At 38.3% G+C, this 16,401-nt stretch overlaps 1 protein-coding gene across 1 annotated transcript; it reads left to right on the top strand.

Annotated features, from left to right (window-relative positions):
• Positions 1–7,938: 7,938 nt before the first annotated feature.
• On the top strand, positions 7,939–13,002 carry LOC103708903 (putative serine/threonine-protein kinase PBL1). The gene is made up of 5 exons (XM_008794009.5): positions 7,939–8,141; positions 8,826–9,491; positions 10,406–10,663; positions 11,318–11,437; positions 12,165–13,002. Exons 2-5 carry the CDS (start codon positions 8,856–8,858, stop codon positions 12,786–12,788), a joined length of 1,638 nt encoding a protein of 545 aa, XP_008792231.2. The 5' UTR covers positions 7,939–8,141; positions 8,826–8,855; the 3' UTR covers positions 12,789–13,002.
• The last annotated feature ends 3,399 nt before the right edge of the window (positions 13,003–16,401 follow it).

Here is a 16,401-nt window from a genome sequence, read left to right as displayed (position 1 = left end):
CAGGTGAGAGTGTGCTTGTGCTAACCAGCCCAGCCCAGCCCAGCCAAAACACAGAGAGAGAGAGGGAGAGAGGGGGGGGGGGGGGGGGGGGGGGGGGGGGGTGCATAACTTTGTATGTGACACCCAAAAGAAGAAGGCCACATTTAAATTAGTGGGCCCAGGGAAAGGCTTGACCAATTAAATTAGTACATTTATGGTCCCTGGTGCCCCTAAACTAATACTTCATACCAATATGAGATATGACATTATAAGCAGAGGTTGCCCCAGTTTATACCTTGAGCCGTGTCCAAGTAATGCCCGCTAAAATGGGGGCTCGATTTGGGCAGCAGCCGAGGTTGGTCACTTTTCGCTCATGATTTTCGTAGCAAATTTCCTTAAGAAAATTTTCGCTCGGTGCTTAGACGTAATCAAGTTCTCTCAGAGTTCAGAAAGTAGCATAGTAAGCTAGTCACTTTAACCTAAGGCCAACCCAAGAAAATCTATATATGGTCTTAAAGTGCATCTCTTTTCTTGGCACATTATAAAGAACGCAACACTAACTATGTGCCCAACCATGACATGGTATGAAAAAGAAGTTTCAAGCCAATAGGGGGATCCATGCAATTCATGGTATGAAAATTATCTCCAGCAATTGAGGCTTGTGCATAATTTCATGCAATTTGGGTATGGTAGGACTCCAGAGGGACGGCCACTTGCAGTCTAATGGAATATGGCTGAAAGTTCTGCATGGCCTGGGCTATCTGTGGCTGACCTCAAATTCATGGAAGCAACTGATGTGATTAAGAAAATTTCAAATAACCACGAACAATTTCCCTTAATATCTTCACCATACACCTTTTGAGAGATTATCTCTATTATATATAATTCTAGAAGGGGATTTGTTCCTGACCGAAAGATCTTAACATCATGCTTAATTTGCAATTTAGCAATAAGTAGTTACCATCCCTATTAGCATCTAAGTTCCAGTCTTTTGGCTCCATCTCCACATGCATTACACGTACAAGATACTAGTAATGCATTTATTCGATCTAGGGATGGCAATGCATTGGATTGCGCTAGGTTTGAGATATATCACATTTGTGATAACCGTCCCAAATTGGGCTGAAGTCGGCAGGCCCAACCGGCTTCAGCTTAAACTTCAAAAAAAAAAAAAAAAAGAGGAAGGGGAGGGGGGTTCTGAACAGAGGAACTATGCTCCCCAGCCGTTCGGTCTTGTTGATCCAAAACTCTTTTGAATCTCTCTCATTCTCTGCAATTGATCCGCCGCTGAGCCTCCTTTTCATTCTTCCTCATGTTTGAAGACCACTGTGCCACTACAACCGAGCTCTACCACCCCAAAAACATCTTCCTTCTATCTCTAAATTTGTGTGACATGTTTTACCCTATTCCAAGTGTCGCCCCTCCTTTTCTCATTATCTAAACTCCATTTCTCTGTTTTTTGGCCAAACAAAGAGTTTTCTTTTTCATTTCCATTAGCCGATCACCACTGCCAAACTTCCAGCCCTGATAGAACCTAGACCGAGTTTCTCTCTCCTTCCTATTTTTGTTGGTTGCCCGAACCGAGCCTAATTTTCTTTAATTAGTCTAATTTTCTTTCAATTAATAGATTGAATCTAACCTGAAAATGCTAATTTGATCAGGTGGAAATCCGAATCCGGCTAGCGAGGAGGCATGATCGAGACCGGTTTTTTTGCATTTAGGTAAGCATGAACCCCACCTCTTGAACGAATTGGTGTGTTGATCCAACAGACGGTCCAGACCTTTGGACATTAGACTAGTGTCGGTGGTTTGGATATGGATGGATCTTACCTCAGGACATTTCAAGATATATGATGCCTTATCGAGATTTAATACACACTTGATTATTTTAGGTTTTAGATGATTTTTATGATTGGTCAATTTCGAGAGATTTTAGAATGAAATGGTAAGTTACCTCTACCCTGGGTGATTAATCATATACATGAACTATTTTCCATTATTTGAAAATTAATTTATTGCTATTATATGATGCTTAAATTAAGTATTGTATGTATGCTGTGTGAAAATAATTTGCAAAATAATTAGATTGAGGATGTTATGTTTTACTTGGGCATGAACTATATTTTGTTGCATTAATAAATGTGTTAATATTGTATCTATGTTGGTTTTGCTACTTTCTAGTCCGACTATAGTTATACAAGCTTAGGATCTAGTCTCTTTTCGGACCTCTAATGGGGCAATCACCAACTCATACCAGTTGACAACATGTAGTCAGAAATCGGAGCTTATCGCTGGCACATATTGATAGAAGTTTATATCTCTATGTGATTTCAAAGCTAATTTCCTTCCGAGCCTTCAATGGGATAATCAATAGCATATGGCTGATGGACGGCATGTTATAGTCAGGATCTTGTCTCTTTCGAAGCTTGCCACAAGCCGATCGTGGCTATAGTTGTGAGAACTAGGTGTTTATTTTGGAAAATTTATTTTTAGCCAAATACATTATATATTTTGAAATCTATATCAATAGATATGGTATGTTTCATGTATTCTTCAGCATGTTGTTGTTTATGGATAATTATATAAAATTTATATTTTTTGCACAATATACTTGATCTTGCTAGAGATTTTGGTAACTTAGTGGACCATGAAGCTCATGACCTCTCTTCTATTTTTTTACATATGTAGCCGAATAGACGAGGCTTGCGATGGAGCTGTGAGGAGGTTAGGGTTTAGAAACCATTTGATTAGTGTTTTTGGAATGATTTGATTTTATTTTTTTTTGGTAGTTGAGGATTATTCTTTTGAATAAATGCATTAATTCCTTCATTTCTACCACTGCCTAAGTATGGAATGGCATGTGTACGAATAAAAAAACAGACCTTGCATGCTTTGAGGGATTATTTTAGAATTGTGTGGCCATCTGTCACATGCTCGGCTTGGGCTATTGGGTCAAAGCACGACAACATTAAAACAAATGCCTTTGAAAGCTTGACCAACGCCTGATCTTACATTTGCGTTAAGACTCTTCAACCCAAGCTTGTTGGTGGCTTTGTCTTTTACTTCTGAGGATGCCCCTCGCCACTGTTGGTTGCTCCCCTGTTCTCCCTCCTCACTCTTCTCCCTCCTTTCCTCTATTCTTTTTAACTTCTTGTTACTGCCTATTTCATTCTGCCAATAAATATGCTTATCCATCGTTTTACAACCAAAGAAAATTGAAAAAAAAGAGTAAAAAGAGTTAGCTCCTGTGTTGGCTGCCAAAATCATCCCACCATGAATGTCCAAACTTGATTCAAGCCAACTTGAGTCGACCTATCATGGCTCAACTCATCTTATACTTTATTCCAATGATTCACAGGGAATCAAACTACTAGAACAATTTGATAAGCAAACCTTAAAAGATATAAGCATAATTAAGCTAAATGACACAACCAAACCTAGAGGATTCCTTGAGGCTGACTCAAGTCAAAGCTCCAACATGCACCTAACCCATTAATATTTATGTCCAAAAGTCTAACACGGAAATGACCCGACCAAAACTCGGAAGTTCCTCGTAACAAAACACAGCCTAAACATGTTTGCCTTGGTCAGGTCAATTTTTGTCACCACCAATGCACGCTATTAAGTTGAATCATGCAAGGGCAAGTTGAAAGTTTCTGAATTTAAACTTTCCATAAGATACAAGCATCCGATTTCTACACACAGTCTCTCTCTCTCTCATGCACAAATATGCACACATACACACAAATAAGTTGGGGATATGCCCATCCAACTTCTAGTCAAAATGTTTTAATGAAAGTAGTCACAACTTACAAAGAAAACTTGTGGTCTTTTTTTTTTTTTTATGCAATGGTAAAAGGTTTGGTCTGAGAAGCACAATTGTGTAAGCTCGAGTCTTGGGTTAGCCTAACCCTAAATCGAGCATCATTGTCATCCCTGTACCCAAAATAAAGAATCCAAAAATCATAACTAAAAGCAGAAACATTGTAAGAACCCAGTGAAAATATGACATGATGTAGTTTTTCGAAGCTGGTTCTTGCAACATACGCTCGTCAAACTCACTAGTGATCTATTTTTGAATAAGGAAGGTGGAGGACCTCTAAAGGTCCGTCACAAGGTGTTCCTCATCCGGGTGCTTAATGACATGTTCTTTGGATCCTAGTGGTGTAGTGCTTAATGACATGTTCTTTGGATCCTAGTGGTGTAGTTCCCACTTCCCATCCTGCAGAAGAGGCTCCAAGTTCATCATCTTTTCATTTGTCTTTCGTGTAGATTTGGACATTTGTTTGTCCTTGTATATACAAGAAGGGCAACATGTCTTTGATCGACAAAACTTTTGCTTAAAATTCAAAAAGAGAAGTCAATCCAAGGACTCTTGTACTCAATCCAAAAGAAGATGGTCCCAGAAAGCCAAATCCAATGTTCACACCTTGCCAAGCCGCCTCAATAAAAGGCGTGTAAAATCTAGGTTGTGGAAAAATTGACGATGACAAAGTACACAAACCTATCATTATTCTTTGGTACCGAAAGACTACTGGTGGTTTGGATTCAAACCTCAGTTCAAGTTTGACTTAAGTTGATACAATTTTGTATTGGAACTGTAGAAGCCTTGGCAGCTAAACCAACCAAACTCTAGCCTACCATATGTGGCTGCTATTTGCTTTTGTTGCATCCCTGCAATGGAGGTTAGATGAGGATGGTGCATTTGTGATTGGTTGGTACTAGTTGAATGTATTGATAAATAATTATGACTCTTATGAGTATTTCCAAACTTCGCATCCCTTCTAGATGGATTCCTTAGATAAACATATATTTTCTTGGGTTTTTAGTCAATTTTGGACCGCACAATAGGGTTAGCCCTCCCACACTGACGCATTTGAAACTTGGTCTCAGACTAGAAAATAAGTGCTAAAAAACCCGATTAGGTAGTAAGTGGTCCTAAAAGCAATCGATAGGAAAAAATTTGTAACTAGAATTGGTGTTTTCGATCAATATGTATCATATAGAAAAAGACTATGTAGTACATGCATCACTAATTAATCCTTTCTCGGTAATTCATTTTTTTTTTAAGAGAGTGCAACTATTGTTACCAATCTGTCCATGTTTTATATTGTTACCAATATAAAAAAATCAATTGCTATGGGGCTATCATCATGAACTTTGATTGTTATTCAAAGTTTGTGTGGAGAATGAATTCAAGGTTAATGCAAAAACAGGCATAGAAGGATGTAGGGTGGGAGCAATGGAGCTATAAAATAAACTTAGGAGACAATCAAATTGTAAGACCTTCATAGAGCACTGACTTTACAAGTCATTTGGAATGATGTCCTTGTCATGCACATGTTTGTGTTGTCAATATTGCTTCTTATTAAATGTTATTATTATGAACAAATGATATTAGATCGGAAACTCTCGAAGTCCAAGTGTATTAGGGGCAAAAATCTTGTTTTCGTCAAAGAAAAGCCATTTCTAGTAATAAAAAAGTGCTAGATTGAAGCCAAATAGCTTTCAAACAAATAGTAATGCCGAGGATAATTAAAACTTTTAATGATATGGTAGAAAGTTAACTTGATTTCTCTCTCTTTGGAAATTTTCTAAATTAACCACCAAAGTCATTAGATCAAGCTAGATTTTAAACAATATATTGTGGGTGGAAGGTTTTCCATCAACAAGCATTTTATAGGTTGAAATTAGTTATGTAATCTATGCGATATAGTACATTGCAGTGAATTTGAAAGATTTAGATGAATATAATAGGGAAAGATTTCTCTTTTTCCCATACTCTTGAGTTTTGATGTCCTTATATTTGGGCTAGACCAAGATTTTTGCAAAGAATCGATCTCTTAATGATTGCTATGATCGTCATAAAGAACATCGGCAAAAACGCTATAGACAAATACAAATGACAATTATAAATAAAAAATAAAATTTAAAAAAAATCCTAGATCAATTAGAGAATGCTTCCAAAGAGTTGGGGTAACCTTTTGTCACATAGTTCTTACGATAAACCTTAATTAATTGCCCAACAGAAGTAGACCATCATCTTTGAATTCTCCGGTCAATGGTCGGTAAACATCATTGCTTTTACATATAAAAAACATACATCAATGACAAGTGGGAGCTTGTTAGTCCTTCCTCAACTTGAATCATCTCCAGGTGGGAGATAATCGTAATATAATTTAAAACTAATCAATATATCACAGACATCTACATACATTTGCAATGTTATTATATCTGCCCCTATCTCTGGTCTTGCACCAACACCTAAAACCATATTCACCATTCTCTCTTCTTGCAAACTTTCATGACTGAAAGAGTTGTTTAAAACTCATTACAACCATTGTAACAACAACTAGGAATAATAATAAAAATATGTCCATGGATCAAAATGTCTATGGATCGTGATAGAAGTATAATTTGAGGCCATCGAAGAAATAAATGGACTGAAGATAAGAATTTTCCAAACAGCCAAACTAGTGGTGAGGTGAGAAAGCAAGTCATATGCGTTGTATCCGCATACTATAATGTCTAATTGTGGCACGACATATTCCTTGTGAAATCTATAGATCAGTCCTCCGTGGAGCAAATGATCGCCCGATTGGACGGCTTTGATCGATGTTCCATCATCTGCTTATAAACTAGAGTTTTTGATTGATCTGATCAGACTGATCTAATAATGCTTGCGTTTACTGTGTGGTGTTCGTCGCGCGAACGTGTATCGAGCCGTTTTTTTTTACTTTTTTTCTTTGGTAAATTCACGCGGTTTTTCTAAGCCCACTAGAGCGGGTTCCTTGACCGCCCCCACCGCAAAAAAATTGGGTCCCATTATGGAGGACCAGAAATCCTGGGCCGTTGATGTCACCGGCCAAAGACGATCCAACGGATGGAGAGAGGTCAAAACCCATGAGTCCTTCGTTGCTTTGACTACACCTAGAACGGCTCGGAGAATTAATTTTCCGTCTGACTGGGTTGTCACATCAACCGCGTCACCCCGAATATACGCTGAGAATTTACCTTATGCCCTTCCTATTTTTCTTAATTACACAAATAGACTCACTCTTCGTATTCATTCTTAATACCCTCCCCCCCCCCCCCCCCCCCCCCCTCTCTCTCTCTCTCTCTCTCGCAAATGATTTCTTTAGCATCATGGTACATCATCTTTTACTTTAAATTTTTTTAAATATTTTTAACTTCTTTTTTCTGTTCTTATAATCACACATTTTTTCAATGATTATACTCAAAGTCTCACCAAACTAATTACTTAAGAAAAATTACTAAAAATTTATAAGAAGCAATGAAAAAAATTATAGATATTCTCTGTAAATTTTAAATTTTTGACATTTTAATCTATTTTGAATCTCTTCATGTTCTACCCCTAAAATTATCCAAAAATTAGAATCATTTGATAGTATTTTCTAAAGAAAAACTTATTTGTGGGGATTGGTTAAAGTTAATTATATGTAAAAAATAAATTATAAAGATCCTCTAATATTTATATTTATTATATTTGCAATCAAATTAACAGTGTTAGTGCAACTATTTACTTCAAATAGAAAGTTAAAATTGTTCTTAGAGGGTAGAGATTACACATATCTTTTTAATATTTTTTATTGTTGTTATGTAAATTATTTTGATCATTTCTGATTTTTTTTTCAATGTAGTACTTGGGTTCCATTTAAAATTAACTATTTAACTAATTTTTATTAAGTTATATATTAAAATATTGAATAAAAATAAACATAAAAAAGATAAGTATAAATTTTTTATGTTATCGAATGTAAATGTAATTTATCATAAATTTTTTAAAAAATTATTTGTATTTTAATTAAAAAATCTACCGGATAGATCTGGATGGCCTTGTGGGCATTCAGTCCAAGTGGCAGGGGCATTTTTTGCGAGGGGCATACCGTCTGGCCGTAGCCTTCGCAATATATCCGACTTTTTGACCGGTGCCGTTCCGTCACCATCATCTTCCCTCTCTCTCTCTCTCTTCTTTTTCTTCATCTTCCTTTCTTTCCTCCCCATACTGTTACTATTTTACCATTTATTTATTTTATTTTAAATCCTTCTCTTCTCGCTCGCCCCCACGCTCCTTCTCCTTTTCTCTCGCCATTTGCTCCTGGAGCGGCGTTGCTTGGCGAAGCTGAAGGCTTTCCTCCAAGGTTGGATTTTCTGTCCTTTTTTACTTCTTTTCGAGGAATTTTGATCGAAATTGGTGGAATCGGGTTTTAGGATGGATTCTTGAAACTTGTAAGGGTTTGTTCATCTCTTTATTTTATAAAGATTGAAGCTTTATCTGGAATTTTGTTTGATGGGTTTTTTTTTTTTTTGTGGGATTTGCCGATGGAGTGGTCTTGAATCACGGGTTTTCTTGCTTATTTGTGGGGTTTTTAGGCAAAATTGGTGGAGTTAGAATTACAGGATCTTCTTGATCGTTATTTGGAATTTTGTTCATGGGGAGATTTGAATAAATATTTGGAGGCAGTTGGGGCGTCCTTCAGATGAAGATGCAGTGAATTGGTTTTGTCGAGTAAATAAGAATTCACAGCAAATTGTCTAATATTCTTGGGATTCGAGTTCCCAATTGTAGAATTCAGGAAAGGATTCAATTAAATTGGGGTCTTCTGTTGGATTTTAGGTTATTGATTGTGGTAGTTGTGCAAAAATTCTTATGATAATAAAGGGGATCATCTTGATGGATTGGTGCTTTCTCTTAAATGGGGTAAACGATTTTCAATGGACTCCTGTGGTTTGGCTCTACAGTTCTACTCGAGGTTTTCTCATTATACTCCTCCTCTTACTACTCTTTGTTCTCATAGTGCACTTTTTATGATTTCTACATGCAGGATAAATCTGCTTCCTAAATATTCAACAAGATGCGCTGCTTCACCGTCTTGAAACGTAAGAAGAAGAAAAGTTGGCATTTTGGTAACAAGAAACCTATTAGTATTAAGGAGAATACAGCTACTACACTTCCTGAACCAGAATCTTGTGGTCCGTCCCTTCAGTCAGCTCCTCCAAGTTTCAGAAACAGAACCCAATCCGCCCAATCAGCCAGTCGAGTATCCAACAGCAGAGCCCGAGCATTATCTGCTCCTTCTAGCCTTGTAGTGGCAGATCAGGATGCTTTCTCATCAATAGAATTGGATGACCAAGAAGAATTTAAGGGAAGAGGAGGAGCAGTAAAAGAACAGCGATTTTCAAATCCTCTACCTCTCCCTTTACCATCACCACAGGGAATGTCTGCTTTGAAGAATATGGGAAGTTTCAAATTGAGCAATGCCAGTGGTCCTATTCTAACTTCTGGTCCTCTGCCTTTGCCTCCATCAGGGGGAGGAGGGATTAGGAAATTCTCATTCGAAGAGATTTTTTCTGCTTGCCAGCAATTCTCTGTTGATCGCTGTGTGTCAGAAGGTATCTCATCTATGGTTTACAAGGCAACCTTTGGTGACGATACCGTTGGTTCCAAGAGGATTGAAGCCACAGTTACTCGTCTGCTGCCTTCCTCTCGGGTAACATATGCATACTGATGCATTCATTTTCTTTTTATTTTTACTTTTATTTATTTTTTGTTTATTCTGACATTTTCCTCAAAGGTGAAACGGTCACCTAAATAAAGTACCCTATTTCTAATTAATTATGAAGATTCATGCCAGTTAACTAGGACAGTAAGATTAAATTACATTAAAGACTAAACCACATGCTTGAAAAGAGAATCATATAACAACCTGAATTAGCCAACCAAACTGACTCCAACCTTCATAGAACTTGTACAATATAACACTTGAAAATCCTCCACCATCTAGAGCCAGTTAATAACCATCATAATTGCTCTATACCATTTCTAGCTTTTTTCAAAAATCTAAGACTTTTACTGCAACTTGTTTGATATCACTTTCTGCCACTTGAAGGACATCACCTCAATAAACTTTGTGGTATACTTGCATGCCATGCATGTTGATTTTACAGCAAGCGGCAGTGTTTTCTTTATGCAGTGTTTTTTTGACGTCCCGGGAGTCATAATCTGTGTAGTTGAATCGCTTTTTTATGTATTTTCCTACATGTGGAAGCTAGTAGCATTGCTAATCATTTTATATAATTATATATGGTTGACTTGTTACACCGCCAGAGATGTATGTGTATATGAATTATGACGTGTGCTTATATTTTGCTTGAAATCACTTGCCAATGGCATGTTCTTTAAGGCTGAATTTACCACCTGTAATTAACATCCTTGTAATGTTCTGCACCATCCTGACAATTACTATTGGATAAAACTTAACCAGAATGTTTGAAGCAGAAGGAAATGACTTGCATTTGTTGTATGCACTGTGCTTTTCCTACCTATTCGTATAGTTATGATTCTGATATCTGATTAAATTTCCTGGGGATATCTCGAATAAGACATATGGTTCAAATCTTTCAGGGGTTGAAGGAATTTGTGAATCAGGTGAACACATTAGCAACCTTACAACATCCTCAACTTTGTAAACTGCTTGGGTTTCATGCATGTGGCGGCTCTGACGAACGGATGTTGGTATATGAGAAGCTTCACCATGGAAGCTTAGATCGACTACTTTATGGGAAATCTGATGGTCCTTCCATTGACTGGGGTACACGGATGAAAATAGCCTTCTGTGCCGCACGAGGTCTTGCATTTTTGCATGAAGAAGGGCCTTTTCAGGTTACTGAACTTCATCCTGGACTTGTTTTATTGTTAATTTGAACATCATGATTTGAACTTTAGCTACGAGTGCTACTTTTGCTGTTATACTAATTGAACTCAAAAGAGAATTGCAGTTTTACTTCAGATGGCTTGCTTATCAACTTAACCTGTATTAAGAAAATTCCATTCATGACATATATGGTTTCCAAAATTTTTTGAAGTGGCTTTACATTATACAAGGGTGACCTTATTTTTTCGTAATTTGACCATCAGACTACTCTGGGCTCCAATTTTTCTGTTGCAGTTAGCCATATCATAAGGTGAATTTAACTTGTAATTGAAACCTGAAATCCTTGCTGCTGATTAAACATTCAGGTAGCATGTAGAAATATATTTAGAAAATAAATTTACCCTAAAATGACATAAATGTTGAATCATATTATCGTCTGAAGGCAGCGTCACTGAATTTTCTTTTGATATAATTAATTTTTTATTCAAATCCAGTTGTGGATGATCAATTTATTAAGATAGATGGGTTTTTTGTGCCCTTTTCCCGCTTAGTAAATTAGGGAATTGTGCATGGGAATCTAAGGACAGTTTTCTCAATTTCTGTTGTGGACTGTGGGCATACTTCTGATTCTTATCTCATAATGCATCGCTATTTTTTAATAGGCCATGTACAATGAGTTCTCAACTTCAAATATACAAATCGATAAAGATTTCAGTGCAAAGCTATCAGGATATGGATGTGCAAACTACAGCCCCGAGACAGATATCACAAATGGCACTGCTGTAAGTACCCTTTCTTGATATGATAACAAAATGACCACATCCACCATGCTATACTCTAGTAAATTAGGGCATGTGCAAATGCAATATTCAGTCTTATTGGAATTGTTTTCATAATTAAAAAATTAATGCTTGCGTTAATAGATCAATGTACATCCCAACCAGTTACTTGGAATTCTTATTTGCTGGTCCTTTTGCATAAGATGGAACCTCATACTCTTGAACGATCTTCTTGACTCCACAGATTAGCAATTAAATTTCATTCTTAAATTATTCTCAAATATCATATTAGAACTACATCTACCTCTATTGTTTCTCAGAAAAATTGTTATCAAATAGTTTTGCTGAACTCTTTCCAGCAATGTGTTATTTTATCCATCTGCTCGGAGCAAAATAGCATGTAACACCATAACAACTTTGAAATCATAAAAAATAAAAATGTTCTGCCATTATGGGGTCCGGGGAGGGTTAGAAGTACACAGCTTTGACCTCTATATGCAGAGAGGCTGTGTCCATGCTCCAAATCTTGTACCCAGGTAATAATGGGGCAACTTTAACGTTGCACCAAGGCCTGCCCTTAAACTTTGGAAATCATTACATAAGAAAGTTAATTATTGATCTTATATGGTTATTGCATGTGCGAATTATCTAGAAATAGTTGATGAAAGATTCTCTTACGACTCATGGTTGCTTCGTGATTTATAATCTTTGGCAAACCTCCACTCTTCAGGTTACTGCAAATCTATCTGTGGAGACCTTGGAGAAAGGATTGCTTACTCCCAAGAGTAATGTATGGAGTTTTGGCATAGTCCTCCTCGAACTGCTGACCGGCAGGAAGAATCTTGACCCCCGATATCCAAAAGAAGAGCGGAACATCGTCAAATGGAGCCGACCCTTTCTTGCTGATGATTGCCGTCTATCCCTTATCATAGACCCCCGCATCAAAGGTCGTTTCCCTCCCAGAGCTGCCCGAACTGTTGCTGATATTGCCCTGAAATGCCTTCAGAAGGACCCTTCAGAGAGGCCTACCATGAGGGCCATCGTGGAATCCCTCAAGAGTGTTCAGGACATGAAGTACCCCTGCCGCTATCCCCTGCAAGAACCATCTGCTGTTGCAGGCAAACAGATGCTGAAGTCTCCAAGCCTCAATGGAATCATCACCCCACCACCACAATCAAGTTTTTCACCCTCACCCCCGTCAAGAATCCAACCATTGCATCCACCAAGAACATCTGTGACCATGCCTCTTGCCCCTCAAACTTGTTCTGCTCTCTCATGGGAAGATAATAGCATAAATGCTGTTAGGAAATCACCTTCAGCCACGCTGCGGAGGCCTGGGTTGGAAGGGTTCTAATTGTCCATAGATTTTTCTCTTATTATTTTTGGTATTTTTGATTATTTTCTTGACATTTTGTAATTTGTTTTTCAATCACAGATATAGTAAATATAAGATTTCTGTTCATCTGGCCCCGTCTGCCCCTCAGGGGTGGACATGGGTTAGGATGACAGCTTGTAGATAAACGAAGAGTGTGATCCTTCTGTTGCGAATGGATTCCAGTTTTTTTACAGCCAAAGTCTTTGGTGGACCCTATTCTCGTCTCTTCATTTTCTGCTGCAATTGCCTTGTTTTGCTGGTTCGACTGCTTAGGTCTGAGAATGTTATCTTAGTCGGAGCTAAAGTTTCGAAACCTTTCTGGAGTTCATATGATGCCAAATAACTTGGCAGCAAATTCTCATGGCCGCTCATTTCTGGATTATAACTTTCTTTGTTTGCTCCAAATCACCATTTAACGTATCACATGACCATTCAACGCAGTTTTTCTATTTTTCTGACCAAAAGGTGTGGGAAGGGTTCTGAATTGTAAGATTCTTAGTTTTCAGCTATCCCCAACTCCCAACAACTGTTGGGTGACAAGTCCTTTGTGTGGTCCTCGATGCTGCCATTGTTGACCTATGCCCACCCCAGTGCCTACCATTTACCACTTCTTGGTTTGGGTCCACACTTGACAAGAGGCAAACCCCATACTTTTCAATTTCTTAGCGCTCCAAACCTGTCACCAGGATCGATTACATAAACTGAGCCACATGAACATAGAACAATGCCCTAAAGATCATATAAGATCTAAGATGAATAAATTTTCCATAACTCTATAAATTTAAACCAACAGTTAATAGTCAGATAATCCAACTAAATAAATTTACCATAATCAAAGAATCAAACTTGTTCAATTACAAAATTTTCAAATGTTCTTTGATATTAGAAAATAAACCAACTAATAACTCTGATACTTGAACTCCACACCTAACCTGTCCGAAACTACGTATCTTGTGATTTTGGGAAAAAAACTATAACAAATGAATATGAGATTTTTAGCCCAGTAAGAAGTTAAAACTATAACAAATGAATATGAGATTTTTAGCCCAGTAAGAAGTGCAATTGCCACACCAATATAAATAAAATAAATTAATGATAAAGATAATCAGACAAACAATATTGGATAAAATAAATACTATAACAATATTCAGAAAGCTTATTCAAAATAATATATATATATATATATAAATGTCTCATCAAACGAAAAATATGTCTCAAATACCAACAAATTTAACTATTTATTCAGCAATAGTTTTCCATGTCATGTCATTTATTTCTCATTATCTCAAATTCAGATTCCGTAGCAATTTATTTTCCGGCTTTAGATTGACCAAGGTTATGTTCCAGTTTAAGACTGATAAAATTTCCATGCGCAAGTCTCCCATGTAAAGGCTATCCCACATGTAATGCCCACGGAGAATAATTTCATGCATAAGCTTCTAGAGGCTATCCCATGGCGAGGTTAGTTGAAGCCCCTTCTTATTCATCTGATTATTACTTGTTATGTTTGCGGAATCAATTCCAATTTAACAGTATATTCCTCATAATTTTAAAATAATTAGAATCATAATTTATATCATTATATTTCAATAGCTGATATTCATGTATAATAAACACATAAATATGCTCACACCATGATAGATGGCTACTATAGTCTACTTATCTAGTCCGACACCTACCATAGGGTCGGGTCTTGCATAAGCTGATTTTGCATCCATACAACTGCAATCTCACATCACAATATGGGCACATACTAAATTCTCTTCTGCCATGCACCACATTGTCGATACCCATACCAACTCCACGAGTCCCATCAAAGGCACATAGCCCAATTCGAGTGCAATTTTTCACAGGCTCCTCCTTCCCATCCTTAGCGTTCCGGTTAGACCAGAACAAGACTATGGTCGACCATGTTATCCCATACAGGCACCACATTTCCCACTGAGATTTCTTTAGATCCAAGTATTCCATCAAATTTTGCCACAAAGTGGTTCCCGAGTGGCTTCAAATAAAAACGGCACGGTCTTGGCTTAAAAAACCCTGCTACCGATCCGGTCTCATAGTGAATATATGGAGATCTCCCATTCTTCTGATAGGCGCTTCATGTATATAGCAAGCAAGCAAGCAAGAAGTAGTAGCACCTGGACGAGGGAACCAGAGGTTTGGAGCTACCGGGGTCGAAGATCATCGTGAAGTTCTGAGGCGGCGATCCGAGCCCAGGGTGGTCGACGGCGGTGGCATACGACTGCGCCTCCGGCGAAGGCTGCGACGGCAGCAACAGCCATGATAAGCGGTCGTGGATGAAGTCGAAAAAGGAAAGCAAAACAAAACTGGGGAGGTTTGGAATCTTGAGCCGGGGTGGAGGAGGGCCAGCGCTGGCGGCGGCAGACATCAACCAAAAGTCCGGCCTCCGGTGAAGGGAGGCAAGGAGAGCCGAGACAGAAATGACCGGTGGCGTATTCAAAGGAAAAGAAAAGAAACGCAGACGAACAGGGATTGGCTTGAAAACTGAGGGTGGAGAAGCTCGGCTCGCTCGGCGGCGGCCGAAACTCCTCCATGTAGTCCCGAGATCTCGGCAAGAGCTCCGGAGAGGACCTTGTCTTCGAATCAGGGAAGAGGGAGAAGAAGAGAGGAAGGGCGCTGGTGTTGAAGAGGGAAGAGGTAAGAGGGAAGAGGGAAGAGGCTTTATAGATTTCTTCCGAGGGTCTTGCCGGAGTCGGGAGTCCTCCTCTTCGTCCTCACGTGTAAGGCACGTGAGCTTTTCTTTTGAAAATTTCCGAATTTGGGCCGTCCCAGAGTCAGGCCGGCTGAAGGGCCGGGCCTCAAACACCAAGACCTCGAGGCTTTGTTTATTGGGTATCAAACTTTCCTTTTCTTGGCTTGGCCGCATGTTAGACCCACAACCTCCATGTCTGATCTCGGTCTTCAAATTTCTGACCTCTAACTTGCTTACACTAGTGTTGGCTTTCTTTTCTGGAATTTCCTTTGCTCTGTTTTAATTTTGGGCTTTTCTCAAGAGAGCATGCTAGTCTTGATCATCTGACTGACATTTTATCTTCCAATGTTCTTGTGACAATGCTACCTACCTCACAGATTGCCACGAAGGTTTCTACGTGGTCACTGGATCTGCTGTTAGTATTGGCTTCCAGAAAATATTCACTGGATAAAAATGCCCTAAATTCTACCATGTCTGAAAATCATTAACTTGCCAGTGATTGGGGTTGCACCTCTTTAAATGGTTCATTCAAGGTTCCGTTATCACAATCTCTCTCCCTGCTTGTTAAATAATGGCATATGGTAGGCTCAAATTCCTAGATAGCTGCACAATTCTTGCAAGTAAATGTTGGGTTGCACACAGAGGACTAAAATAAATCAGATCTTTTGCGGATGAATAGTTTTTATCAACAAGATTGCACTATGAGAACACGTGCAGGCAAATATCCAGTTCTGCATCAATTGTGCACTGGAAAACTCTTTGATCTTATAATAGACCAATGGATAAAAACCGGACGTTACAAATGATATCAAAAAGGAGCTGACTTATGATCCATGTGTAACTAAAAGATAACTGTAGTAGGAATTCTTTTAGGAC

The sequence above is a fragment of the Phoenix dactylifera genome, chromosome 14 (assembly GCF_051530095.1).
Source record: "Phoenix dactylifera cultivar Ajwa chromosome 14, Ajwa_hap1_PhDact_Kaust_v1.1, whole genome shotgun sequence".
Taxonomy (NCBI): Eukaryota; Viridiplantae; Streptophyta; class Magnoliopsida; order Arecales; family Arecaceae; genus Phoenix; species Phoenix dactylifera.
Note: the sequence above shows the minus strand (reverse complement) of the source record. Positions and strands in the feature narration are given on the sequence as shown.

Excerpts from the sequence above, each read along its gene's own strand:
- LOC103708903 (XM_008794009.5), top strand. The coding sequence starts at position 8,856 with ATGCGCTGCTTCACCGTCTTGAAACGTAAGAAGAAGAAAAGTTGGCAT. Across the intron at positions 10,664-11,317 it reads ATGAAGAAGGGCCTTTTCAG|GCCATGTACAATGAGTTCTC; the intron begins GTTACTGAACTT and ends ATTTTTTAATAG. Across the intron at positions 11,438-12,164 it reads ATATCACAAATGGCACTGCT|GTTACTGCAAATCTATCTGT; the intron begins GTAAGTACCCTT and ends TCCACTCTTCAG.